Raw genomic sequence first — 27,608 nt, 5'->3', positions numbered from 1 at the left:
ATGCTCAGAAAAGGAGTATCTAGATCAGGAGATGCAACTTGGATTCAAACACCGTGAAATTTTGTCAAGCAAAAATAGTCTTTATTCAAATTTAATGGAAACAGGGGTCACTATACTTTGCAAGACGGGGAAAAATAAAATTAAAAAAAATTCTTTTCTTTTCTTTTTTAATATAAAACAATATAATCACAATACCAGAATATGGAACTCTACAGTTTATTTCCTATGGGTTACTGCAGGTATCAATTTTCCTCGACTGTGCTATTCACAACTTTGTTAAGTCCAAAAGTATGAAACCAAAGTGGTAGGAAACTTAAGACTTCGCACTTTCACTAAATGGCAAACATCAAAGGGCATCAATTCGAGGGCAAACATGGCTGAACTCACCGTACCTACCTATGTCAGCATTCCAGCCTGAAAGCCGTCCAGGTACTGAGCTCCCTGTAGGAAAGGCCAGGCGGAGGGCCACGGCGGTTTGGATATTCTACTGTGGGCCAGGAGTAGAGGGGGTTTTCAAAGAGAAGATTGTTTTCAGTCGAGCAGGAAGGCCTGGCGCCAGGAGGCTTTACGGAGAGGAAGCACTTAGATTTAACAATTGTAGACACACCATTAGGGGAGTTAAAAATGTACAGCAGTGACATATGTTCTACTTGGATCACTTGTGCTACGGCTACCAAACATGTACAAAAGACTTCTCGGGGAGTTCCAGCTGTGGTTGTAGCCAGTTAGGACCTCGAGTGGGACCTGGATCTAGACCGAGACGGCGATCTGGAGGCAGACCTGGATCTGGACTTGGACCGAGACCGGGTTTTTGAAGCGGACTTTGATCTGGAGCGTGATTCTGACGGAGGGTTGGGTTTGGATTTGGAATTGGACCTTGACCTGGACCGGGTCTCCTGATGGGTGCCGGCATCCGCACTCTCCCCTCGGCCTTCCCTCTGGCCGGGCTCAGCCTTGGCATGCTCACGCTCCTTGGAGGCGGAGCGGGACCGTGACCTGGACTGCGAGCGCTCGGCGTCCTCCTTCTTCTTTTTCTTGCTGCTGCCCGACTTGCTGTCTCGTTTGCCGCCCCGCTTTCTGCTCCTCTCACTCTTGCTGCGGCTGCGACTGCGGCTGCGGCTACGGCTCTCTTCCCTGCTTCTCTTCCTTCCCTTCCGCTTGTCTTTGCTGCGGCTGCGACTGCGGCTGCCTCCTTTGCTACGGCTGCGGCTGCGGCTCTTGTGCGGACCCTTCTCCTGGCTCCGGCTCTTTTCCTTGCTTCTGCTCCTGCTCACGCTCGCTCGCTTCTCCTCCACTCGCCTCTCCTGACTCCTGCTTCGACTTTTGCTCTTGCTTTTATGCCGACTAGGACTCCGGCTCTTGGATTTGCCAGTGTTGTCGCTATTCTGGATCTTCTCTTCAGCTTGGTCCTTGCTCTTGCTGCGGCGCTTGTCGGCACTGCGGCTGCGGCTGCGGCTCTTGTCATCCTTGCTGGGGCTGCGGCTCTTTTCCTTCTTGCTGCGGCTGCGGCTCTGGCTGCGGCTGCGGCTCTTGCTCCGGGAGTGGGAGCCTGACCTGAGGAGACATGGGCACTGGGGTCATGCACGGCCTTGCACCACTGTAGAGGCCAGAAGACTGGAGGGAAATATGTGGCTGGTACTGGCCCCAGATGGCTTTCGACACCCTGATCCCAATCCAAAAAACCTGGGATGAGGGAAGACTGGTAACACGATTAAAACCAAAGCAGGACACGGTACAGGTATGTTCTGCAGACCTTCTGTCCTGACACCAAGGCGGACCCACCTGGACCGAGATCTGCTCTTAGAATGGCTGCTTTTGCTGCTGCCACTTCGGCTTCTGCTCTTCCGAGAATGTCTGCTCCGGGAACGAGACCTAAGGAGAGAGAGGACTGTTTAATACTTGCTGACAAAAAGGCTAGATGAATAGTAAGACATTTTTCAACTGAAAAATCTGTCTGGCACTGGCTGTGTCCAGGCTCCAAGTTGAAAGAGAGTCCCTTCTGGTGTTCTAGGTCCAAGGTTCCAGGACCTGCAATGTTCTACCTGTAGGGCTTCCCTGTAACTCAGCCCCTCCAATTCTGAACTCACCTCCCCCGCCCAGACCCACTCTTTGTGCTGGGTTCCTTCCTTCTTTCCACCTACTACTTCTGCTGTTATTTACCCAGTTCCCCATACCAGAAACCTTAGCCACTCCAGACTCTTTTCTCTCCCCATTTCTTCTTATATCTGATGAGCCTGCCTCTTTATCGCCAGTTCTCCACCTCTGCTGCTGCCCCTGACCAAGCCACCACCATCTCTTTTGGTTCTTCAACAGACTCCTTACTAGCCTTGTGAACACTTTTTGCTCCTTACCTACTGATTCACTGTGACCAGAGAGCTGTTTTATAAACACACCCAAGCTTAAAAAAAAAAATCTTTAAAAGGCCAAGACTGTGAACTCTACTTATTTCCTACCACAGTAACCAGGGCTCCTGAGGAAACGACTGAGTCCAAGAGTAGGGCAGGGAATGCACAAGATGGGCCTAGAACATCTCATCAGGGCAGAGAGGGTGAAATGCTCTAAGACAGCCAGGCGCCACCACCTATGAGAGGACTTTCGCTGAAAACATTTAACCTGTGTCTCAATCTAGACCTAACTTTCAGTTTTAGGGAAGCAGAGGGATAAAGCACAATTTCAACAATGCCAAGAGAAAACAGATAAATTCAGAATGTGGGATACTACTTAAAAAAAAAAAAAAAAAAAAAAAAAAAGTCAATGTTGTTGGAGGGGGAAAGGAAAATGGGGCTGCTTCAGACCAAAGAGACCTCTTGCAATGCAAGGCTGGCATGGAACCTGGTCAGGCAAAAAATAAAGACCTCCATGGAATCACTGGAGAAATCTGAGAATGGCCTGAACAGATGACTTTATGGAATCACTGTTGAGATTCTTAGGTAAGAAAACATAAGTGTGGTCATCCTTATCCGGAGACAGATGCTCAAGTATTCAGGGTGAAGCATCAAGTCTTCGACTTCCCTTAAAATGCTACAGCAAAGTAAATGTACAGGGTGTGTGCATAAGTATACACAGAGACAGAAGGTGGCAAAATGCTAACAACTGAAGCTAGAAGAAGGGTCCACAGGTGTTCATGAACCATTCTTTGAACTTTTATGTTCGAAAATGACTGAAATAAAAAATTTGAGAAAATATTTAGTGAAGCATATTCATACAAAAACAAAACAAAACCAAGATTCCAAAGACTCAGGAGATAACTTTAAGGGCTCTCAAAGACCAAAGAACGAACAATCTGAGCATAAAAAATTCAGACCGCAGTGCATGTAATGTTAAATACACATAAACATCTGTGAATTCATTCAAGATGATAATAATACTAAACGACCATTTTCATCAATGCCCTGGGGGGAACCCTATGGCCATTTAAAGTTCTAAAAGTTGGTAAATAAAGGTGTCAAACTTTTATTTTGCATTTCCTATAAAAATTGTATTTGAGAGCAACAAGTGGAAATCATCACTGATAGAATTGCAGCCTTTAAAGGCAAAAAGAATGAGGAAGTTAGAAAGTCATCACTTGGCAGCAATGACTGGATGGTCGTAGGGAGTGAGAATCAACAGACGCTAAGACTATCAGGTGGACTGGCTTAGGTTCACAATCCCGGATACACTGATGCATGCTCACCCACATCATTTGCAGTGGGACATCCAGACACCACATGAGTGATGCAATAGGAAGTATAAAGTACTACTTTATAAGTACACCTGCTAAAGCATTGGTCTTACTGTAAATGCCTCAAGATCTAACTATGAGTTTATATGGAAGGTAGTATAAAGGAATATGATAAATATCACAAGAGGCAATCAGAAAAATCTCCACTATGAGAGAATCTTCACAGCAGACAACTGTTTCTTCAACTAAATGCATGGAATGTTTCTAGCAGCAATGTCCACAATAGCCAAATTGGAAGGAGCCTCAGTGTCCCTTGAAAGATGAATGGATAAAGAAGATGTGTTTTATGTATACAATGGAATATTCCTCAGCCATTAGAAACGACAAATACCCACCATTTGCTTCAACGTGGATGGAACTGGAGGGTATTATGCTGAGTGAAGTAAGTCAATCGGAGAAGGACAAACAGTGTATGTTCTCATTCATTTGGGGAATATAAATAATAGTGAAAGGGAATATAAGGGAAGGGAGAAGAAATGTGTGGGAAATATCAGAAAGGGAGACAGAACATAAAGACTCCTAAATCTGGGAAACGAACTAGGGGTGGTGGAAGGGGAGGAGGGCAGGGGGTGGGGGTGAGTGGGTGATGGGCACTGAGGGGGACACTTGACGGGATGAGCACTGGGTGTTATTCTGTATGTTGGTAAACTGAACACCAATAAAAAATAAATTTATTAAAAAAAAAACAAAAAACAAAAAAAACCCTAAATGCATGGAGAAAAAGAGGACAAAGGAGGATGTACCAGTGATTAAAAAAAGAATCAAGAGACATGCCATCTAATGGCAATGTGCAGACCTACTTGGGATCCTAATATGAACAAATCAACTGCAAAAATACATGAGACAACTGCAGAAATGTGAACACAAATTTGCTAGCTATAATATGGCATCATGATTTTGGATTTTAATAAGAGGCACACACTGAAATAATTACAGGTAAAATGACAGGATGCCCAGACTTGCCTTAAAATGAGGCAGTGGGAGGGGTGGGGAGACAAGACTCGCAAAATAACAAGACAGCTGGATGGGTGACAGGCCTAAGGGATTCGGGGTCATTAAACTATGTCCTCCAAAATACTTTATGTATTTGACATTTTCTTTAAAAAATTAAAAAACAAAGCCAAACCTGAAACGTTAGAAATCTCTACTGACTTTCCACTGCTCTTAAATCCTTGTTCTGGCCGTGGCTCAGCAGGATCTGGACCTTCTCTGTCTCATCTCAAGCCACTCTCCTCCTGCCACCCTCAGCTGGAAGGGCACTTATCCCCTCTCTGCTAGCCACCTCCAACTCCTCCTTTAGAGCTCAGCGCCTAAGACATGTCCTTAGAGAAGCCTCTGCCAGTTCTCCACACTAGTGCTATGTATATTTCCTTTGACATACACTTATCACAACGGTCATTATTTGCTCAATGCCCATTTTTTCCACGACGCTGTTTCATGAGGGCACGGACAGTATTTATCTCATTCACAAGTGTCTGGCCTAGTGCAGAGCAGCTGCTGAATAAGAAAGTCTCCTCTCTTAAGTAGTGGAGTGTTTGGGAAAGTAGCCAAGGGACTAGTGGCCCTGTTTGTCTCCAATAAGAGTAATATCTGGGGTACCAAAGAAAGAAAGTGAAAAGAGGTCACATATCTCTCTCAGAGAAAAAAACTTCAATTTGTACTCATGATGTAAGAATTCAAGAGTTTTACAAATAAATGTCTAGCTCAAAGTTCGGAGTTACTGAACCAGACAGAACCATGTACTAAGAATTCAAGAGGAGAATGGAAATGGATTATCCAGCTATGCACTCAAAAATGAATTTATAGCAAACACTGACACACAGACACTGGCAGTACCTTGAGTGGCTCCGGCTCCTGGAATAGGACCGGCGTCGGCGAGAACCGGGCTTGTCTTCAACTAATCTGATTTTTCTGCCATTGACTTCGGTTCCATCTAACTTTTCCAAAGCTCTTTTCATATCAGAATAAGACACAAATTCAATCACCCCTTCATTTTTGCGTCCCTTGTGAGCATCTGCATAGGTCACTTCTCCCGCCTGACGCATATAATCCTTAAAAAAAAAAAAAAAAAAGAAGAAAAAGAAAAAAAAAATCACTCAATAGATTAGGATACATTTTGTTAGAATCTAATGCAATTATCATGATGAAAGTTTTCCCTTTCCTTTGGGAAGAAAAATTAGTTTTCTTCAGGATGAAATTTACTCTTTAGAATATTTCCATCTACATAACTTCCTACTTACTAAGGTTTTTTTAAAGCATCAGGTGAGTAGTAGAGACGCTATTCCCTTAAATAGTTATATTATGGATATGAAAAATTTTAACTATCATCTTCTAAATTTTATAGTGGCAAGTTTTTTTGTTTACAGCAGTTTTAGACACCCATGTTACCACATGAATAAAAGTAAAAGTTAGAGATCTTTTACAGTTCATTATAAATCCTTGTTTGAAAACATGTATAAATATTGACAAATATCTAAGGATAACATATATAAAAAAATCCATAAAGGGACTATAAGATTAGCACCTCAGTTTTATTTAAAATTGCTAGTAGGGGCATCTGGCTGGCTCATTTGGTGGAGCATGTGACTCTTGATCTCAGGGTGTGAGTTTGAGCCCCACGTTGGGTGCAGAGATTACTTAAATAAAACTTAAAAAAATAAAATAAAATTACTGCTATATCATTTCTTCAAAACAAAGAGAATGGCAACAAAACAGTACTGTGAAGTTCTGGCTTCAAAGGTTCCATGACTACGCATGTCCCTTCACACTGTAAGCCTCTATGCTCATTCTCTTTGAGGAGTTAATATAATCCAGTGAGAGAATACAATTAACTGCTAGATAAACACTAAAGTGACATATGAGGGGCACTTGGCTGGCTCCATTGGAAGAGCACTGACTCTTGATTTTGGGGTTGTGAGTTTGAGTCCCATCTGGGGTGTAGATTAATAAATAAAAAACCAAACCAAAAAATAAAAAACCAAAAAAAAAAAAAAAAAAAAAAAGTGGGAGTGCCTGGGTGGTTCAGTTGGTTAAGTGTTGGACTCTTGATTTTACCTCAGGTCATGATCTCAGGGTTGTGATATCGAGCCCTAATGTCAGGCTCCACATTCAGCTGGGAGGTTGCCTGAAATTCTCTCTCCCTCTCCTTCTGCCTGTTGCCCTGCTCACTCTCTCTCTCAAGTAAATAAGTAAATCTTAACAGTGATGTATAAATAAGATGAGCTCAGATTAGTGTTCGAAAACACTGTGAAATTAAGGTAAATTTAAAACTTAAGGCTTTATGGCTAATTTTCCCATATTTATTTGAGTGTGGTATATACTTAATAAACATTTGTGGAATGTATAAATATTGAACCGCAATTTATTTTTGTTATTTGTTTCTTCTCTGTATTTTACAAAGTTATAAACACTGAACACATGCCATTCAATACCTTCTTTGCTCACTGCATCATAAAATGTTTACATGTCTTAACATACATCTTCATAATTAGTGTGCCCAATACTATTTCTGAGGATCTCTCAATTGTTGGGAATTTCAGATTAAATAGTCTCTTGCTGTTACTCATAATCCAGCAAGGGACATCTTTGTGGAAAATCCCTTCAACTGAATTATTTGGAGTGAGGTTCTGGGTAAAAAACAGGGCGTCTATATCATTTATCACCTGAATTTGGACACCTCTGAGGTGGAACGAGGATGCTATTAAGTTATGCCAAGACTGAAATACTGTCTTGGACAGGTTGAGATATAAGTTAACTCTAGTAAAAGGGTTTGAAGAATGTCACTACTTTTGTTTTCTATTTCCAAATTACTAATAACAGGAGTTAACTATTAAATGTTTATTGTATTGACAGGCATGATTTAATTGAAGTCCTAACATGAGATAGATACAATTATTTCCTTCATTTTGCAGAACAGAAAAGGAGATTACACAGACTTCAAGGAGCTGGAATTCAGAACCTGAAATAATACTATCAACTCCACACGACAGGTCAAACTACTAATTCTCAATGCCTCTGGAGGTACACTACTGTTTAAACTTCATCTCGACAACATCATCATTGGATGCAATTCTATACATTTTAAAAACAATAGCCTTTAAATTTATTTTTGCATTTCCTCAATTAACAGCTAGCATTAATTGTGCTAGGAATTGTTCTTGGGTTTTTAATATTGAATTGCATTCAATTCTCACAATAACTTCGAGTAAAAATGAATATGGATCCCATTTTTTTAGTTGAAAAATATGAGGCACAAGAGGAAAGTAACTTGCTCAAGTAAAATAACTGCTAGGTGGCAGATCTGGGATTCATTCCAGATAGGTGGGCTCCAGAACCCTGTTCTCAGGTCTGCTTTGACTTACAAGGAAATCTGGCTCTAATACTCTCTTTTCCAAAGAGTGAAACTACCAAAGGTACAGAAGTACAAAACCAACTGAAGACACTGGCTAAGCTCCATTTTAACCAAAAGTCTGAAAGCCTTTCCCAGTTTCTACCCCAACCATTCAACCTTTAACTCTCAGAAACACTGGAGCCACTTCTCCAGTGAGCACAGGCCTGCCAGCAGACATTCCATGAGGGCCTCCTCCACTGCTGCCGACCAGCACAACTTGCTGGAAGAAACACCAGCTTAAAAAACAAAAACAAAAACAAAACAAAACAAAAACCCCAAAAAACAACAACACCAGCTTAGGTCCTAGTCCTGGTTCTTGTGCTAAGACCTTTGTGTGTGTGAACCTTTTCTGGATCTCATCTTTGTTATCTGAAGACTGTTGGGAACAAATTTAAAAAGGGGAGAAAAGGATATGATATTGCTTTGCCTAGTTAAAAATTACATGAATGTAAGATTCCTAACTACTTTGTGCCGAACCTAAACATACTCGTTTTGCTAGAGAGGACCTGTTTAATGGTGGACTAAAAGTGAGAAGTGAGAGGGGGAAAAGCGTGACTGTCCTTCTACCATTCAGGTTACCATACTACTCAAGTCTTTCTTCCCTGAACTTAAGAACACTGTTGTCAAAAAACAGGCTGGGATCAGTGCACTAGATGGTCAACACAGCTAGTGGATCTCAATCTTTGACCTTAAAAGTCTTTCAGGATGAACATTCCATGGAAAAAAACCCCAAAACACCTTATCAAAGAACATGAATTTAGATAGTCCTTTTTACCAAAGAAGAGCTACACTGGAAGCTGACACAAACCTGCATACTACAGCTGACACAAACCACCTGCAATTCGTGGTTGCAGCCTTTTCTTTTGTTGGTGAGAAACTACCAATACCCTCTACACAGAAGAAAATTTCATTTAACATACATTGTCTTTACAGTGGTGGTCCCCTAATATACAGTAACAGTGAGATTCTGTTATCTTTTGTACTCCTATAGAAACTCTAAAAAAAATTTTTTTTTTTTTTTTTTTTTTTTACTTTTAAAAAAGACTATTTTTAAGCAATCTCTGCACCCAACATAGGGCTTGAATCTATAACCCTGAGGTCAAGAGTTGCAGGCTCGACCAACTGAGCCTGCCAGGAGCCCCTGGAACCTTTAAGAGAATTTCCACACTTTAGGAAAGTTTTCAAACATAGAATACCATTACATTCTGTGTTTGCCTGGGCCTACATAGAATTACCTCCTTCCCAAGCTCAACAACTGCCTGACCTTATCCCACAAGGTTAAGGAGGCCCAAACCTTTAGGTCTTGCCAGCTGCACCGACTTGACAAGTTCTCCACAATAAGTCTGTATTCTGTGCGGGTAGGAGGGCCATATTTATCTCGGCCACTTCTTCTATAACCATATCCACCTTTGGAAGGTTCAAATAGATAACATTACTTCAGTGGAGGAAAAGGAAAAAGTGACACAGCACATACTCCCCTTAAGTTTACCACTTACCCCCACCCCACACAGCACAGATATTTTAGTTCTAGCCCCGCCCCTTAATTCTAAACTAGATTTCTTTTTTAAAAAAGCAATCAACTAAACATGAAATTTAATTTAATTTACGAAGTGGTAAGTATATATATATTCATTAATATTATATTTAAAATTAACATGCATAAATTAAAACTATTAACAATTTAACAATTTAGAAATAAGTAACCAAATTACTAAATCAGTTACTGGTGTTACTCACAGTGATTAAAGTTTTTGTGAATATTTTATACGAAAAAAAGATTTTCAGGCACCTATTTCAGTTTAATCTCATCTGTGTCTAACCCTTGGGATCCTCACCACCCAGGTCTAATGGGGAAAGGTTGCGGTCGTCACATGGCTTCCTGTTTTGGTCAGCCAAGGGCCACAATGGTTCAAAGAGCCACGCATGGAAAGGTAACCCAAGGTCAGCAAATGGAACAGGCAGTCATCTTAGCCTCAAAGGATTCTTTTAATTAAAACATTGAGGTCTTTGTTAAATCTATGTTAAACAATTGCATTACAGAGAAAAAAAAACAACAACACAAACACACATCATTAAACATATTTATAAAGTATTAAAACAAGAACTTTATGTCATTAATTAAATTAAAATTAAACAGTATCAAAGATGTTTATTTGCAATTTTACATTTAAAAAGATACATAATTTATAAAACAAATAGCTTAAATAGCAATACATTTCAGTATAATATTAATTAATTACTTAAAAAAATTAACATTTAACAACAAAGGCATGTATGTCATTGATACAAATGCCCTTTTAAATGCTTACTGCGTCCAGAACCGTAACTGCCATCTCGACGTGGGCCGCGGGCATGCTCAACAATTACTCGCTCACCACAAAGGTCTTTGCCATTTAGTTCATAAACAGCATCATCTGCATCACGCAGATCATCAAACTCCACAAACCCATATCTAGAAGAGAGCAAACAAAATCCTGGTTGGCACCATTTTGACATCCAGTTTCACTACCATTAAAGAGAAAGCAATGAGGGTCATGCTTAGCAAAGGTTAGGTGGGTTTTGCAAACTAAGGATTGGCTTTCTCTTCCCTTTGGCTGAAACCACTTTGCTTTGTGCCAACAGGCACTGCAAGAGGATAGGGAGACTTTTCTCAAGGTAGAATGTATTTCTAGTAGGTGGCTGGCTAAATACACGGAGACCATTTCTTTTGTTCCTCAAGTAGCTGGTGGCAACTGCAGACACCTTCAGAGGGATACTTGGTATGAAGGATCAAAATACGTAACTCAGTAACATTGAGTATTTGCCCTCTCAAATCACATAAAAACTCATCTTTTTTTTTTTTTTTTTAGCTTTAGCCCAAAATGAGAGCTTAGAGAACAACTAGACTTACATCTAGGTACCGTGTCTTAACTGTTAAGTCATGTCTGGAATAACATACCAAGTAAAAAACTTACAGTACCTCAAATCTCAGTGAAAGGAAAAAAAAAACAAACAACTTTTCTTCTACCTAAACAAATTAATCACAACTGAATTAACTGTTCTAGAAATTATCAATGCAAAAAAAAAATCGGATCTGTTCACTTCCTCGTGGTTTTGCAAATTCATTTCCTGAAAGTTTTAGGTAGGCTGGAATTCTCTAATATTTGTATGTGACTTTGCAAGCTTCTCTACACAGTACTGCTAGGAATATCCCAACAAAGAGGTCTGCTGGTTTAACACATACCCAAAAGAAAGCATCCCCCTCCAATTCCTATTAACATCTGTTAAAGAACACAACTTATAAAACTAAAGAGCAAAATGTGTAAGGTATTTGTAAGGAAGGTTAAACAAATGGTCTGACAACACAGCTGTGCAGTCTAGCTCTGTGACCACTGCCTATACTACAAAACCATCTTAATGATCACACCTGATCACAAAGGAAAGTTAAGTTGCGTACACAGGCAAACACTGACCAGTGTTCTGCTGTGTCTTAACATTCTGGAACTAACAGCATGTTACAAGGCCTGCCAGGAGTTCATCCAGTCTGATCGGAATTATTCCAGTTTCCTTAGCACGTAATGGTGCACTCAGCAACATGTTAAGTGAGAGGAACTCGGAATTGCAGGATTTTCCCTTTACTGAAGAGTCCTTTCGAACCAGTCTCCAGAGGTGACAGTGTATGGCTGACCACTTTGGAGGGTTCTTCACGCTGAAATGTCTATGAGTGGCATTCAAACTTCAAGTCAATGAATCTTAACTCCATTTAAAAAGAAAAAAGAAAAAAAAAAAAAAAAAAAAAAAGAGGAACACAGACACATCCGGTTGGTCATGGGAAATGTTTTGGAAATGTTCTGCAGTAACACAATTCAGAAGCAACCTGGCTTAATTTGTGGGCTGTAAAGTCTAATACATGGTTTGATGCTTCCAGAAGGCTGAACTGCTGTGCAGGGTAGTAAGACTGATTCTGAACACGATGTCATATTTGACAAAGCAAGTGAAGCTTCTCCCAATCATTGACTTACTATGTTAAAAAGTGCTTTACAGTCACTGAAAATCTATCATTGATAATATACTGCAGCTGCTTTTTCCTTTCCTGAGCAGAGCGAGATAGCAGGAAAGCTATACTATCATTTTCAGAGACAAAATTAAAAAAAGTCAAATCTACTTTCTTAGGTTTATTTCTTGACAGATCATAAAATACTCTCATGCCCCCAAAAGTACCTTCCTTAATTTAGTTGTCAAGATGGTCATAGGTCTGCTTTGCCCACAGCATCACTGCTCTTGGCATCATATGGGCAAGAGCCTGACGTCAAGTAAAGAGCAATGAGAGAAAACATTCACCCTGGGTGTGATCAAATGGCCCCATGCCCCTCTAAGAGTGGCATACTGGTGTGGCCCCATTTGCTGACCCTGACTCATCTAACGTGCTGTCAGAAGGACAACACTGACTTCCAAAGACTGAACAAATCATAGATATACCCCAACGATTTTCTTCAAAATAATCAGGATTTACAACTATTTGAGGGTCAGAGAATGCAAGACCCTAAACTCTGCCAATCTGAAATTGTAAGCCCAGCTTCTGTTACTAACAGACCTATGTGGTAATGCATTCTCCCCGACTCAAAGATTACCCTGTGCATGCTCACTCTGTTCCAAGGCTTACATGCAGAATCCATTCTGACCTTGGAAGGAAAGTAATGACAATCTGTTAAATGGAGACACAATTATCTAAAAACAAACAATTAATGCTCAGACCAAGCTTTCTTACAGCTGAGGCTGACTAGAATTCTTCCCTGAGAGGAAAATAACCCTTACAGTCAGTCCTTCCTTAATACTTACTTCTAAAGAGCTACATTGAGATCAAATTTGCTTTACAGAAAAAAAAAAAAAAAAAAAAAAAAAGGCTACTCTGTGAAAAGCCACAAGCTTTATTTGGGAAACTGTATTTTAATTATTATTTTTTTTTAGTAAACTCTATGCCCAACGTGGGGCTCGAAATCATGACCCTGAGATCAAGAGTGGCATACTCCACTGAATGAGCAAGCTGAGGACCCCTATTTGGGAAATTTTTATGTTAAAGTCCAGTCCAAGGATCAAATCAGGCACGTGATTGTCACCTCTCTTGACCATAGGCAATGCTAGGTGGGTTTGGAAGATCAAAACAAATATCCTCTTGTATCACAAACCATACCTGATAGGGACTCCTGCCCTGAGAGCAGAGTAAAGACCAGATCAGTGTGGCTGCTTCTACCACATTACTGTTTATTTAGATCTGCTTTACTGAAACAATGCTTTTGTTTTATTCAAAAGGCAGTGAGTGGGTTCTCCAAATTAGGCAGGAAGACTACATAGTAACAATAAGGTGTTACTTAATGTTCATGAAGTAATCTTTACATACTACACAATGTTATCTTATATTTACAATACCCAAGAGCCAGGAACTACTATCCCCATTTTACGTATGAGGAAACTGTACACAGTGTTAAGTAACTTGCGTGATAAAACAGCAGAGCTGGCATTAAAAATCTGTAGTACGACTCCAGAAGGCAAACTCCTAACTAGTAAGACTGGAGCAGTAAGAACTGGCCTGGGTTCTAGTCCTGGTTATGCTATCAAGCAACTATGACAAGCAGATTTAAATCATCTTATTTTCCTAGGTCTTGGTTTATCCATGAAATAAAGGAGCTATACTTCATATCTTTAAAGTTTTTCCTAACATCAAAAGTATGATAGGTAAATGTTGAAATGGGAGAATTTAAATATGGTAGCATCAGAGGAACACCACATGACATATGGACAGGATAAATTTAGTTTTTATCATCTAAAGTACCTTTTAAAACTACTGTATGGGTCCCAATTTTAGTTTTAAATCTTAACTGTTTCTGAATGAAATTTAGTGCCTTCCATAAAATAATGCTCTCCTTGGTAACTAACATCAGAGGGTCTTTCTAGATTGATCTTAACATCCCTTCGTGCTTTGCGGTAAATACATGAAACTAAAATCCCGAAAAGTAATCTCCTTTGAACTCTTTGTCAAAATAAGGAGGGATGTAAAATACACGCATGTATGCATACACACTATGTATTGGCATGTGTGTATATATGCATACACATCTCTGGTGTGACCTGTGAATAAGCTTCACAAACCCAACAGATTTCTTTCTAGCTGCAGACACCCTTCTTCTTCTGTTAAAACCCACCATCTTTCAGTAATTCCAGTATGAGAATAAAGAAGATGAAGGAATTCAGGAGAATGAATCTAAGACAAATATAAAATTCCCTCAATAGCAGGGCTTGGTAAAAATAAAACAAAAACCTCCCGATTTGCCTCTTCTTGCTTTTTTTACTCCTAGATGTCATGTCTTTTGCCCGTCCCATGCCTATGCCAAAGGACAAACAGCATGGCTTATTATATGTACATAATTTTTCTTTCTTTTTTTTAAAGATTTTATTTATTTATTCATGATAGTCACACACAGAGAGAGAGAGAGGCAGAGACATAGGCAGAGGGAGAAGCAGGCTCCATGCAGGGAGCCCAACGTGGGATTCGATCCCGGGTCTCCAGGATCGCGTCCTGGGCCAAAGGCAGGCGCTAAACTGCTGCGCCACCCAGGGATCCCCATGTACACAATTTTTCAATTAAAAGAAACATTTCTTTCTTTAACATTTCTCTGCTACTGCCTTTCCCCTAACTCTTTTCCTCTGGGTAACATTTTATCCTGACAGATTTAGCCAAAAAACAAACAAAACAGGAGGGGAGGGCCTGTTATTTCCTCCTTAAAAAAGTGGGGACTGTGATTCTTACCAAGTACAGACAGGTATCTGGACACCACAGCCACACGAATTATGTGGGCTGCTCTAGACTTTAGTCCAAGCTCCTACCCCTGCCAGTGCTCTGGTGTCCCTCATTCAACAGTTGCCGTACTGCTCAGGCTGTCAGTCACAACTCTGAAATGCTGGAACTGGAATGACATGGTTTTGAAACTACTCTAAGACTTCCATTTTTAGAAATGTTAATCATACTTTTTCACCCAAGAATTATCATCTGGGCCTGTACTGTTGCTGAATGGGCTTTCCCTGATCCTAATAATCTCCATCGATGGTCCCAAATACCACTCTGCATGTCCTATTTACTGAAGAGGATGTGCCACTTATCCCACCTCTTTGGGAACGACTTAGGGTCACTTCTGTTTTCCAAACATCGTCACTGAAGAGGGAGATTGGAGAAAAGTCCCTTCCAAAAACTGATATGTGTGACTTGCCCTGGAGGTATGCTGACTAAGCTAAACGGACAGGGCATGACTAAGGGGGTGCTCGACACTGGCTAACCAATGGGGAATGGACATGAGGAGCAAGGGAAAGCAAGCCTCCATGCGTGTGCCTGCGATCACCCACCAACACTGCTTACCGAGGGGCATGCCTTGGTTGTTCTCTCTATAAGAAAAATTTGCCCCTTTCCACAGTAGATCTCTGCTCACCTTTGTCCTACAACTGTGCCACATGCTTTTCTTTGTATGTGGACATGACAGTCCTCAGCCAACCATCAGCAGGATGTGAGTTTTGTTTTCCCAATGTGGTGAGTCATTCCCACATTCACTCATTTTCCTTGTAAGAACCGAACCTCTCCATGGCTGGTCAGGATTAGGGATGTTGCTGTAGCCAAGGAAAAATTTTGATCTGTTGAAGTTAACCCATGGGGTGGCTCGAACCCTAAAACTAGGGTCAATAGCACTGTTCTTTAACGGCAGAGCCCTTAAATCTACCCTGAAAGAAATGGCATTCAGTGAACAGGAATCAAACAGCTTTCTTTCAAAGTACTTAGTGTTGGTCCTACACTTCAGTCAACATGGTCCTATGAGGTGAAAAAAGTTAGGGCACGTTGACAGGGTAGTAATAACAGCAGTAATCCTTGCTGTCTGCATAAAGTGCTTGGAAAACTGCAGAAAACCACTTCTGCGACTGTTCTCTACCGCTCAGGTGAGGCCAGCTCAGAGAAAAGCCTGCAAGTGAGAACGGTCACTGCCTCAGTTCCAGAGGTTTGCAACATTCCAGGGGAGCAGTGGTTAGGCCCTCAAAGCAGAATTAATCAGTGTCACATTCACTGCTCTGGGTCACTGAATATGGTTGCAGTTTGACTTTTCCGGTCACTGAGGGTTGTTTATGACCCACAAATGGGAGTTCCTACCACATGAAGTAGGTTCCTGAGATCCTTTCCTATCCTGAGACAGGTAGGAGGCTGCTCTGGGCATTCTGGCCTCCCTTTCTTTAGCCTCAGAGGAGGGATGGCCATCAAGGCCGCCCGGAGAAGGTGGATGACTTACCCGTGCTCACTGAGTGGCAGAGCTGGGGTGCGACTTCAAGGCTCACCAGTACCCAGTCTGGGGCTCTTTTCACGTCGGCAAACTGGCAGTTCCCGCACACCAAGGGCTCTCTGATTAGAGCTAGTGTGGATTCCTGGTCTGTAAGCGCTGGCCACAGCTCAGTCTGCACTTGATCTTTCCCCACCTTCAAAGAAGAAAACCTACCTCATGATATCTCTCGCTTGGAGCCCCTGACCACTAATCTCCCAGCACTCAGCATCACCCCTGACGATTCCTCTCTGGCTGACTGTTCAGCCTGTTGCCTGGCCCTAGTTCTCTCATCTGCTGGGCCCCCCCCGAGGCTTCTTCTTCCTGTCTGATTGGTTTACTTATTCCAGGATATGGCTATTCTCACTTAGTAAACTTGTCTCTTTATGTGTAGCAGGAAAGCCAGCTCCTAGATCATTCTTTTGCTCAGAGGTCTATAATGACTCCTAAATATCTGTTTCAATCGTTTTCCAAACCCGAGTGCCTTGATTACACAAGGTGAAGCAAAAACAATCTTCTTCCATAGACTTGAGAATTCTCTCTTTTATGAAGTCTCACACACTCGCCTGACTAATCATCTGAGCACCTTCTTTAGCTTTGGAACTTCTACTCCATTTTGTGTTTTACATGACAATGTATCTATGGCCTTTCAAGGCTTTGCTCTTTTTTCTTTGTGTTGATCCTCTCATTTGATTATGTGATCTTTAAAAACAAAGACTAATATTTAGTGTGGTGCCTGGCACACGGTAAATAATTTATCCATAATATTCCATTCATTCCTCATATTGTATGTGAAGAATGTACTACTAAGATTATTTCAATTTCACAAATAAGAAGGCTGAGGCTTGGAGAGACTAAGCTACTGTTCATTGTCAAGGAGCTCATAAGTGGTGTGGCTGGATCTGAACCTAGATCCATCTGACTCCAGGCTCAAGCTCTAAACGACTAGGTTACACTGTCTTTGTAAAGGCAGATGCTTCTTCTCTCTCACAGTCCTGAGTACAACCCTTTTCATTTAACAAATGCTGCTGCTTGACTTGATAATCTAACCTCAGATAAGCCAGGTTATATTCATAAGTGGGGTAAAGTCTCCAGAGAAAAAAAAGAAATTGATCTTGGGGCAAGGTGAGGCACCTCTAAGCCTGGGGTATGTGACAACCAGGTTACTTTCACTCTTGTCTTTTGGTTCCCATTAGCCAGTGTCAGCCATCTGGTCCTTCCGAAAACATGTGTGGGTTCAGAACATAACAGACTAGAAGAATAGAGGAAAAATAAGATTATTCTGTGCAATCCCCATTCTGGAGGTCCCACAACCCCTGGAATCTGTCTTTGGTTTTAAGGCTCAGCAAAAATTAGACCAGCATAGAGATGACAGAGAGTCAGGCCTAGAGGTGGTAGATGTGAATGGATATTGACAAAATTATATATTTAAGAATGCATTTGATTAATTTTATAAGGAATGGTGACTGGGACCAAAAAATATAAGCATGAATGGTATGGAAAAAAAATGGACCAGAAATCAAAGAATACTGTAAGGTTTACAGACTTCCAACTACACCAGGATTATAGCAGCAACTAGGAAAGTACTTTGCAGATGATAGGCATCTAAGATCTGACATAATTTTAATTCCAAACAACTATTAACATGACTACTCCAGCCCACCAGAATCCTTTCCTTCTTCAAACTCCTTTGTAATAATTTTCACAACTCTGAGGTTTACTGTTAGCTCACAGATGAAGACACTAAGACTCATAGCAGGGAAGAACTTGCCAAGGCTAACCAACACCTGGAATCCTTCTTAGCCTAAAGTCAACACTCATCATCATGAGCTACTGTCTCCCAAATACTAACAGAAAGATGTGGTCCAAAGAGCAGTTTGAGAAATGCAAGCTCTAGAAGCACAGAAAATCAGTTTTATCAAATTATGTGCTGTAGAAGAGAAATGCCCATATGAATATCAGCATCTTATGACAAATACTAAATGGTAAGAAATACCATTTCTGCATCTGACAGGTACTGAGACCAGTAAGTTGTGAACACTTATTCTCTAAGCTACTAGTGGAACCAAACCTATCAAAATTACCAAATTTTATAGTTCATCAAAAATTTTCACACCAGTCTAGGGAAACAGAGAAAGGTGACATCATTAAAGGAACGCCAGCCCATCTCTAAAGGAATGTGCACATACTGGGGTGAAGAAAATATTATAGAAACAATCAATATCCTAAATACTAAGCGATAAAAACAAAATTCCTCCAGAACAGGAGGTAGAGAGGAACCTGCATCAAGTTCATATTTAGTCTACTTTATAACTATTCTGTCCGCCTATCTGCCAATTCTTTCAACTATCCGAAACTGTTTCAAAATGAACGTAAGGTTGCTAAGCGATTTCACTTTCCATTAGGCTGCCACCATATTTCCACCCTACAAAATGGGACTACTCTCAGAAAGCAGCATACTCCTGAATAGTTTGTGGATCACCATTCTAACCGTAACCCCCTGTAACAACAAAATGTATTTCACTGACATTTTAAAGTCAACATGGCTGCTTTCTTCATGGGGGTAAGAGGCAAACAATCACACCTGTGTGCTTTTCAATTTTCTGACATTTATCAACACTAAGAGGCTACGAAAAGATCCCACAAGAAAAGGGGCCAACTATTCCCTGACAACACACTACAGTTCATGAAGACAATCACAGATTTAAAAAATATATGTATATATAAAAAAAAAAAAACTCTCAAGAGATGAACATTATATTACCAATTTAGAAAAAAAAAAAAAACCAAAAACCTCTTGAGACATAAGATAGGAATACTGATCTGTTACTCATACCTAAATGAAATAAAGGTTTACACTCAACAGACAGCACTACTTGATTCCACACAAAAGCCACAAACAAAACCAGTTCATACTTACCTCTAAAATGGCACTATGAGTGGGTAACAGGTGTTAAAGCCTCTTAGAAGTTATACCTCTGGGACCATCTTGGCTGTTCCCATCTCCCTCATAACCACTCCACAGTCCCTGGGTTGCAGTCAGTTTCTTTTCCTTTTTGGTTAAAGATGCCACTTCCTATGCTATTTCTCGGGGGATGCCCTTCCCTTGAAATCAGTCATTTATTTCATTTAGTATTTTAACAACATTTTCAAATTCTTTTCACATTAATGAATCAATAGCTTCTTTTCATCCACATGAAATAACTTTTCTCAAAGTCAGTGCTTCTGGTCTGTGGTTCCTGACTCCCATGCCTCAGTCTCCTCCTCACCTTTCCATTCCTGAAGGGCGGATTCAGACCTCCCTCCTTTGGTCTCCCCGCTTTCTCTAGGTCTTGGAAGTCTGTTTATGAATGCCCCCCATTCTGGCATCCAGTCCTAAAGATGTGGCTGGGGGACTTGATGGAAGGATAACAAGTGTCCTTTGGGTGCGTCTTCAGGTATCATTTGCAGCTCCGAGACCTCCAGACTTTCATCTCAACACGCAGGAAAGGTCATGTAGGGCATTTCCTCAACATATGGGCATGCAAATCCAGAGCACAGACTGATCCTTCGCTTTCAGGTTACTCCAAGACCAGACACCCCTCGCAATAACGGGACAGAGATCACTTAACTGCATGTGCTTGCACAAATCCTACCCCAGTCAGCCGTGACAAAGCTGACACCATCTTACAGGTCTTCAAAGAGTACCCTGAAGGAGTATCACTAGAGTTTCCTTCTGTCTAGAGCCAACATCACAGAAACAACCACTTGCCTCATTGTTGGCAGTAACTTTTTAGCTTGTTGAAGACTGTAGAAAGACTAAATAGACCAAACAGGCTGTGGAACCTAACTACCTTCTCATCCTTGGAGGCAAATGGCAGAACAACAGAACTGAACCATCTGGAATGAAAGAGCCCAAGAGAAGCTGTGACTGCCACTGCTCATGCTGTATCTGGTATGGGAATAAGAAAGGGCTTCAGCTTCCAGAGCTGTCAATAACTCACTCTGTAACCTTGAGCCAGGTACTTAATTAGCCCATGACTTAGTTTCCCCATCAGTACAAACTAGAGACAACACCTGGTAGTAAAGTGCTTTGGTGTACGCAGTTGAAAAAGAAACCACACAAGTGGACGCTGTTAATACTTTTTTTTTCAAGTTTTGAAATTTCAGTGTTAGCATACAAATTTATAAAGACCACCCCCAATTGTATTCATCTATTCACATACTAGGAGCACCTTTCTTAGAGAAGCTCAAAGTACAACTTTCTGTTTAAGTTACCTGGAAGCATCCAGAAATACTGGGAACCCAAACCTAGTCTACATCCTATGCTTATCTTTTAAAAAGGGACAAATACTTCCCATGACCCTTTTATTCATATGATACCTCAATGAGGAAGGGAGGAGAAAGACATTAAACTGAGGAACAGAGGTTTAAAATGACTTGGCTGAATAATTACAGACAATGTTTATTCTCATCACAAACTGGGAAACCAGAACCATGGAGTGGAAGTCTCAAGCCAGGGAATTTACACTAGCAACATTTGGTCAAAATTTCAGTACGGTATTGTCTCTTGGCACCGATTTTTCAAAATGACAGAAATTTAAAAATTACCCAAGTCTTAGGAAGAAAAGTAACACATAAATTTTGGATGTAGGCTAACTTCAAGAGACTGCAACACAAAACCAACTTGGTCACATTTGTCATGGTTATACTACTAATAAAGAATGGTACTCAATCCATAGCCCTATTTCTCATTATTTCTTACTCATTTAAAAAAAAACTTCTTGGTTAAGACACTTGAGACCACTTGCACCTGTGAAATTAGCAAAGATTTTAAACAACATGTAGGCCCAATGCTGGTAAGGCTGTTGTGACAGGAGCCATACACTGTTGGGACAAGAGTAACTGGTACACAGCTTTTCTGAAAATTATTTGGCATTATATGCAATGAGAGCCTTGAAAATGTTCTTTTCCTGCTGTGACACATGAATTTCACTTCACGGAATCTGTCTTAAGGAATGATAAAAATACAAAATTTTATGCATATGATACCCAGCATAGTGTTATTTTAACAAACAGAATTTAGAGATGACCTAAGAGGAATGGTTGGGTAAATCATGATTCAGCCATACAATGATTTTTCTGCAGCCGTTAAAATGATGTAAGATTTTTATGTAACAGCAAAAATACACAAGATAAATTAGGTAGAGAAAGTGGGACATACAACTGCACATAAGACCTTATTTTAAAAGGATTTTAATATTTATTTTCTAATCAAGCAGTTCTTTAAAATAAAAAAGTTCCTGAATCTGTTATGCTTGGTAAGCTAAATGGCTGAGCCTTAAAGGCTGCAAGATAATTTCCTCATACACAATTTTAAACATTCTAATTTAAAAATCACAATATTAAAAAATTATAATGAAGGCTATTGGAGAGTTCAGAAAAGCAGGAACTCTTAAACATTACAGGTGAAAATATACTTTGCCTAGAGAGTAATGGAAACCAGTAAGTAGAAAAAGCCTTAAAGATGTGTATATACTTTGACTCCAAGAAGTTCACTGAAGAATCTACCTCCAAGATTTTTTAAAGGAAATTTACCACAGTGCTATAAAAGCATAAATTAGCAAAAAAACCAAAGACAACTCCAATGTCTTGCAACATGGTTTTAATTATGTACATTAGATAACACTGATAGGTGGGAACCCATTAAGAATCAAGTTGTAGAATACTTATTGACAAAGGTAAAGGATCAGGCTCATAGGTAGAAACAAAAGGTTTACAAAACAAGACATACAGTATGACCCCAAGTCTGTAGAAAAGATGGGGAGGCATAAGAAGTGCATGGATACATGAAAAAAAGAGTCTCAAAGGGCAGACAGTGTCATATTTGGATGATTTTTTTCTGTATTCTGTATTTAAAATTTTTAAAAATACCTACGTAAAAATTTTATAATCAGAAATAAATACATGCTATTTTGGAACATTATAGGAATTAAGAATGGGTCTTTTTTTTTTAAATTTTTTTTATTATTATTTATTTATGAGAGTCATACAGAGAGAGAGAGAGAGAGAGAGAGAGGCAGAGACACAGGCAGAGGGAGAAGCAGGCTCCATGCACCGGGAGCCTGACGTGGGATTCGATCCCGGGTCTCCAGGATAGCGCCCTGGGCCAAAGGCAGGCGCCAAACCGCTGCGCCACCCAGGGATCCCAAGAATGGGTCTTTAATTTTAACTACGTGTATACAAAGTCACTCAAGAGCTCCTTTAAACAAAACTGTTTTAGGGACGCCTGGGTGGCTCAGCAGTTGAGCATCTGCCTTCGGCTCAGGGCTTGATCCTAGGTCTGGGATCGAGTCTGCATGAGGCTCCCTACAAGAAGCCTGCTTCTCCCTCTGTGTCTCTGCCTCTCTCTTTCTCTCATGAATAAATAAATAAAATCTTTAAAAAAAAAAACCACTTTTAATCTCATCTTAGATAATCATAAAATCAAAACCTTGGACAACGAGGATTCAAGTGTCATTATCTTTGAGGGCAGAACTGCCTGTGGACAAAACGTGGTGAGGTCTTCTTAAATAGAGTATTTGCCTTTTGTCATTCCTGGCACTCATTAGTTGTACCATTTTCATAAAAATGATAAAACATTTATCTGCTATTTGGTGGTGGGTGAAGATAATCTCCCATAGTTCAATCATCAGAAACCAATAACCTGGAACACTAAACTAATTATATTTCCGTTATGGCACCTTTTAAAAGAAAAGACAAGAAACTAAATAAGACAAGCTCCCATCAAAGACTCAGAGAAAATCCCCGTGTAGGGTCTGCGTTGGAAGGGATTCATCTCAATATCTAAAATCTAACAATGCTCTCTATTGATCAGGGACAAAAACAATGATTTGACTCACTGAGCGAGTCTTAACATACTAAAAAAAATTAAGGTATCTTCTACTTGAAGGAATTTTCAAGGAGGGTGAAAACAAACACTTCCTGCTAATATTTAAGTAGTGAACCAATTAAACAAACCAGGACATCCCCTGACAATTCCGGCTATTCACATTTTCACTGTAATATGAAGCACAGGTGTGAAAATACAGCCAGGTTTCTCTGGAGAGTTTTAATTCATGCCGTTAGCCAACTTAAAACAAAAAACCCTCAATAATTTGGAGGTTTACCTGTCCAGCTATTAGGCAAGTAAAATAAGCTTAGGGTGTAATAAGTTAAATCTATTAATTAAGATATGGAAAAAGTAATATATAAAGATCTATGTCTGTAACCACAAGATTTTGTGGCAAGAGAAACTACTGTATTAAAAACCTTCTACACTTCACATGAAGTGATGTATTTGTAAAAAAGAAAGCCCACAAAATCCACAAATAATCAAAGGCAGCAAAAGTTACCAGAGTTGGAAGGCTACAGACAGGTACAGCTAATGCTATTGTTTCCTTGACTTCTGATCTCATAGTGGTTCTTGCTGGAGTTAGTGTGGCAGGATCTGAAGCAGTCTATATGGTCCTAGATCTACATCATGTGGTGGTCCCAACTGAACTGCTTTTTAGGAATTCTCTAAAACTAAGGCAACCTAGATTAGAGTTGCCTGTAATAATAAAATGGCAGGCAATGAACTACTGCATACACAACTTTTTAAAATGCCAAGAGGATCCATAACATCCTCTCCTGGACAGTAAATGAGAGCTCATCTGCTTCCTCATTTGGTGAACTCTCAGTTATACCAGTACATTTTGCCTATCTAATTAATTCCAAACATATCTATGGTCTACTGATGTATCTCAATTCTCCAACTTTGAACTCTTCAGCACTTCATCGAAATTCTATGCATCCAAAATCTGCTTTAGTGCTTCGATTACTAATAACAACCCAACTATGTTTAAAAAAAAAAAAAAAAGCTTCTCAAGGAGACCTACGATCCTTAGTGTCTAGCACTATAAGCTTACACGTGTTGCTAAATTATGCCATCTTTTCCTTTTGTATGTACTCTTTCCTTTCAGACTCCTCTGCACTTCTGCAATCTAGTCCAGTCAATTCTTGCTTGAAAGCCATCTATACTATATTGGTCCTTTGCTCAGCACTTTCCTCTGCAGTGATTCCTGAATTCTGCCAGGTGTGCCAGTTTGTCATATCTGACTTGGAATCTCTGAAATAACTTCCCAATTCCTCATTTCAACCTACACTTTCAATCACAGACTTTACACGTATCATGGTTTTGCAGCAGAAATGTTAAGAATAAATAGTTTCCCCAACGAGACCCAGGAATTTAGGGTTCTGCAAGGATCTGTCCTATCTTGTATCTCACCATTTCCCAGATAGCTCAATTATTCCCTCCAGAGCCTTTGAATTCCCATCCATGATTTTGGTTGCTCAGTGTAAAATCTTCTAGTTGAATTTTCTGGCTTATGTCATTCAATTTCTAAATCCTTCATAAGACTCAATCCAAGCTTGATTGCTCATTATTTCTCAAAAGCACTCCTTCTTGGACCACCTCCTCATCACTGGTTATGACATACATTATTCCCAGACACTTTACTTCAATCCCCACTCAATTCATTCTTCAAAGCTCATTTCAAACAAATCTCTTCAAACAAATCATTCCAAGTTTTACTTGAGTTAAAAGTGAGAGTAAGCATTTCTTGACTCTAAATGTACATGTTGTCACTATCAACATTTAATTTACTCAAGAGCAGAATTGTTTTTTTCTTTCCAACCCACTTAGCACAGTAGCAGGCATCTTGTTGGTGGGTTATCAACATATTGTTCCATTAACTACTCTACTATTAACATCAACATCACTTCCTGCTATCACTTGAGTAACTTTAGAAAACAGACCTCACGAAGTAAGCTTCATGTTAATCAAACACTGAACCTGTCTCCTAATGATCACAGTCAAAACCATTTGATTACAGCTACCATTTACAGCTATGAGCCAAACGCCTCACAATTATCTATTATGTTCCTTTTTCTGCAGATGAGAAAAGTTAGTCCTAGAACTAACCTGCCCACAGATAGTAAGTGGTGAAGACAGGATTTGACCTGAGCCTGCCTGGCTTCAAAAACCACAGTTTTCCCACAAAAGTTAGTCATCCTGTCAACTTTGTTGTCCTCTGAAGAAAATTGGGAGTTCTCACTTCATCTTTCATATAATGTATCACAGCAACAACAAAAACTTTACCTAGTAAATTCCTCAGGAACTAAAAGCTCTATTGTACCAAATGAGTAATTTCCTAACCGTTTTACTCTAAATTAGCATTCACAGTAAATGGTTTAAAAAAAAAAAGGTTTTGTTATTATTATTTTTTTAACTAACCTCTACACTCAACGTGGGCTCAAACTTAAAACCAGGGTATCAAGAGTTGCATGCTCCACCTACTGAGCCAGCCCGGTGGGTGCCCCATAATAAACACTTTTATGGAGGACATCTTCCTTAGTAAGACAGTGGTTCTTCCTAACAATCACTTTAAAATGACTTTTAAACCCGATCAACAATGTTGAGTATAGGGAAGCTATCAATTAGTCTCAAACGTGCAACCGCTACTTAGGGGTTTTTCAGAACTTCTCAAGTGTTAGTTGCTACTATTACAATGGAGAGTAACCTGTATCATAGCAAACCTGTTGCAAATGTCTTTTCTTTTTTTTCCCTCTTTCCCAAATAAGCCAAAGAATTCCTCTAACACTCAAGGTTTAGTACCCCTAAAATGTTCCCTCTATTCCTTTTAATATTTATATCCAAGTCTTTGAAGTCCTACCTAACGTTTCCTGCCTGGTTCTCATAGTTTTCCCCGTTGAGTACCTTCTCCAAGCCAGACTCCTCGCTTTCCCCTGAAACGTGTAGCCCCCTGCGGGCCCTGCTTTGCCAAAATACATCCAGGGATACAAGTAACGCACCAAAGCCGGGGAGGCAGAAGTTAACAGTTTCGAGCTACGACTCTCCGCCTCATTACCTAGTTGCCGCAGATACTAGCCAGGGTGGTCACGATTCTCTAACAAATTCTACAACAACAAAGCAAAAAAAAATAATAATAAAATATAAAATAATAAAATAAACTAAACATTTTTTTTCTTTTCTTTTTTTTTGGCAAGTTGCAGAACGGAAACCACAGCATGGAAAACTCTGTGCGGAGTTTTAAAGATAACGAGTCAAGACTTTAAATTACTCTGGTAGAGGGGAACGGTCGAGGCTTTCAGCACGGCAGGCAAGACGATACTTTCGAAACTGTCACCAGACTACTTACTCAAACCCGAGTCTCCCGCCCAAAAAAAAAAAAAAAAAAAAAAAAAAAAAGTGTGACACATGCAAGTCAAGAAAAAAAAAAAAAAAAAGGGCCTCCCTCCAGGGCTCCTGTCCTCGGGAGAGATGCGTGGTGACCGTCTGCTCCGTCAGACTGGGCAAGGGGTGAAAAGGGAGCAGGAAATCCTGTTTGTTTATTCCCAGCAGCCCCGAGGGCGGGAAAGGTCGGTCTCTAACCCGGGGCGAGCCAGGCCCCGGGAGGCAGGCGCCCCGGCGCCCGGAGCCGCGCCCTCCCGCCCGGCCCCGGCCCCGGCCCCCGGCCCCCTCGGGGGCTCCTTCGCCCCGTCCCACTCGGAGCCTCGGCGTCGCTCCCATTATCCCTCCACCACCCCCGCCCGCGCAGGCGCAGTGGGAGCCACGGCCTACCCGCGCCCCCGAGGCGCCGCGACTATGGCGGAGCCGGAGCAGGCCGGCGGCAGCTCCGCGCCGGGCAGGCGTCCGTCTGCAGGCCCCGCGCCCTCCCCACCGCGGCCGGCGCCCGGCCCCGCCCGGCAGGCCCCTCTCCTGCCCTCCTCACCCGTTCTTCAGATCCACCTCCAGGATCTTCCCGTAGCCCTTAAAGAAGCGCTCCACATCGCGCTCCCGGGCCTGGTAGCTCAGGCGGCCGATGTACACCCGCGGCATCCCGGCAGCGGCGGCGGCGGCTTGGCCCGGCCCCAGCCCCCCTTAGGCGGCGGCCGGCGAAGCGAGAGCGCGGCGGCGGCGGCGGCGGCGGCGACGGCGGCGGCGGCAACGGGCGAGCGGCGGGACGGACGCAGCCGAACCCCAGCGACGTACGCGAGCACGCAGCACGCGAGCGCGCGCCTCCCGCCTTCCCCGCCCTCCCCGCAGGCGGAGGGTAACGGGAGGGAGCGCGCGTTCGCTTCCCGCCCGGCCAGGGGTGGGGGCGGGGCC

The 27,608-nt window shown here is 41.2% G+C and overlaps 1 protein-coding gene across 1 annotated transcript; it reads right to left on the bottom strand.

The window, feature by feature from the left end:
* Positions 1–59: 59 nt before the first annotated feature.
* On the bottom strand, positions 60–27,608 carry SRSF4 (serine and arginine rich splicing factor 4). Its single transcript, XM_072750511.1, has 6 exons — positions 27,232–27,608; positions 10,421–10,563; positions 9,406–9,518; positions 5,558–5,772; positions 1,783–1,872; positions 60–1,554 (listed from the first exon to the last, which is right to left on the bottom strand). The coding sequence occupies exons 1-6, from the start codon at positions 27,336–27,338 to the stop codon at positions 726–728; spliced, it is 1,497 nt and encodes a 498-aa protein (XP_072606612.1). The 5' UTR covers positions 27,339–27,608; the 3' UTR covers positions 60–725.

The sequence above is a fragment of the Vulpes vulpes genome, chromosome 2, assembly GCF_048418805.1.
Source record: "Vulpes vulpes isolate BD-2025 chromosome 2, VulVul3, whole genome shotgun sequence".
Lineage (NCBI taxonomy): Eukaryota > Metazoa > Chordata > Mammalia > Carnivora > Canidae > Vulpes > Vulpes vulpes.
The sequence above is the reverse complement of the archived record's forward strand: the minus strand, read 5'-3'. Positions and strand labels throughout refer to the sequence as shown.

Excerpts from the sequence above, each read along its gene's own strand:
- SRSF4 (XM_072750511.1), bottom strand. The coding sequence starts at position 27,338 with ATGCCGCGGGTGTACATCGGCCGCCTGAGCTACCAGGCCCGGGAGCGC. Across the intron at positions 10,564-27,231 it reads GAGGTGGATCTGAAGAACGG|ATATGGGTTTGTGGAGTTTG; the intron begins GTGAGGAGGGCA and ends GCTCTCTTCTAG. Across the intron at positions 5,773-9,405 it reads GCAGCTGGCAAGACCTAAAG|GATTATATGCGTCAGGCGGG; the intron begins GTTTGGGCCTCC and ends TTTTTTTTTAAG.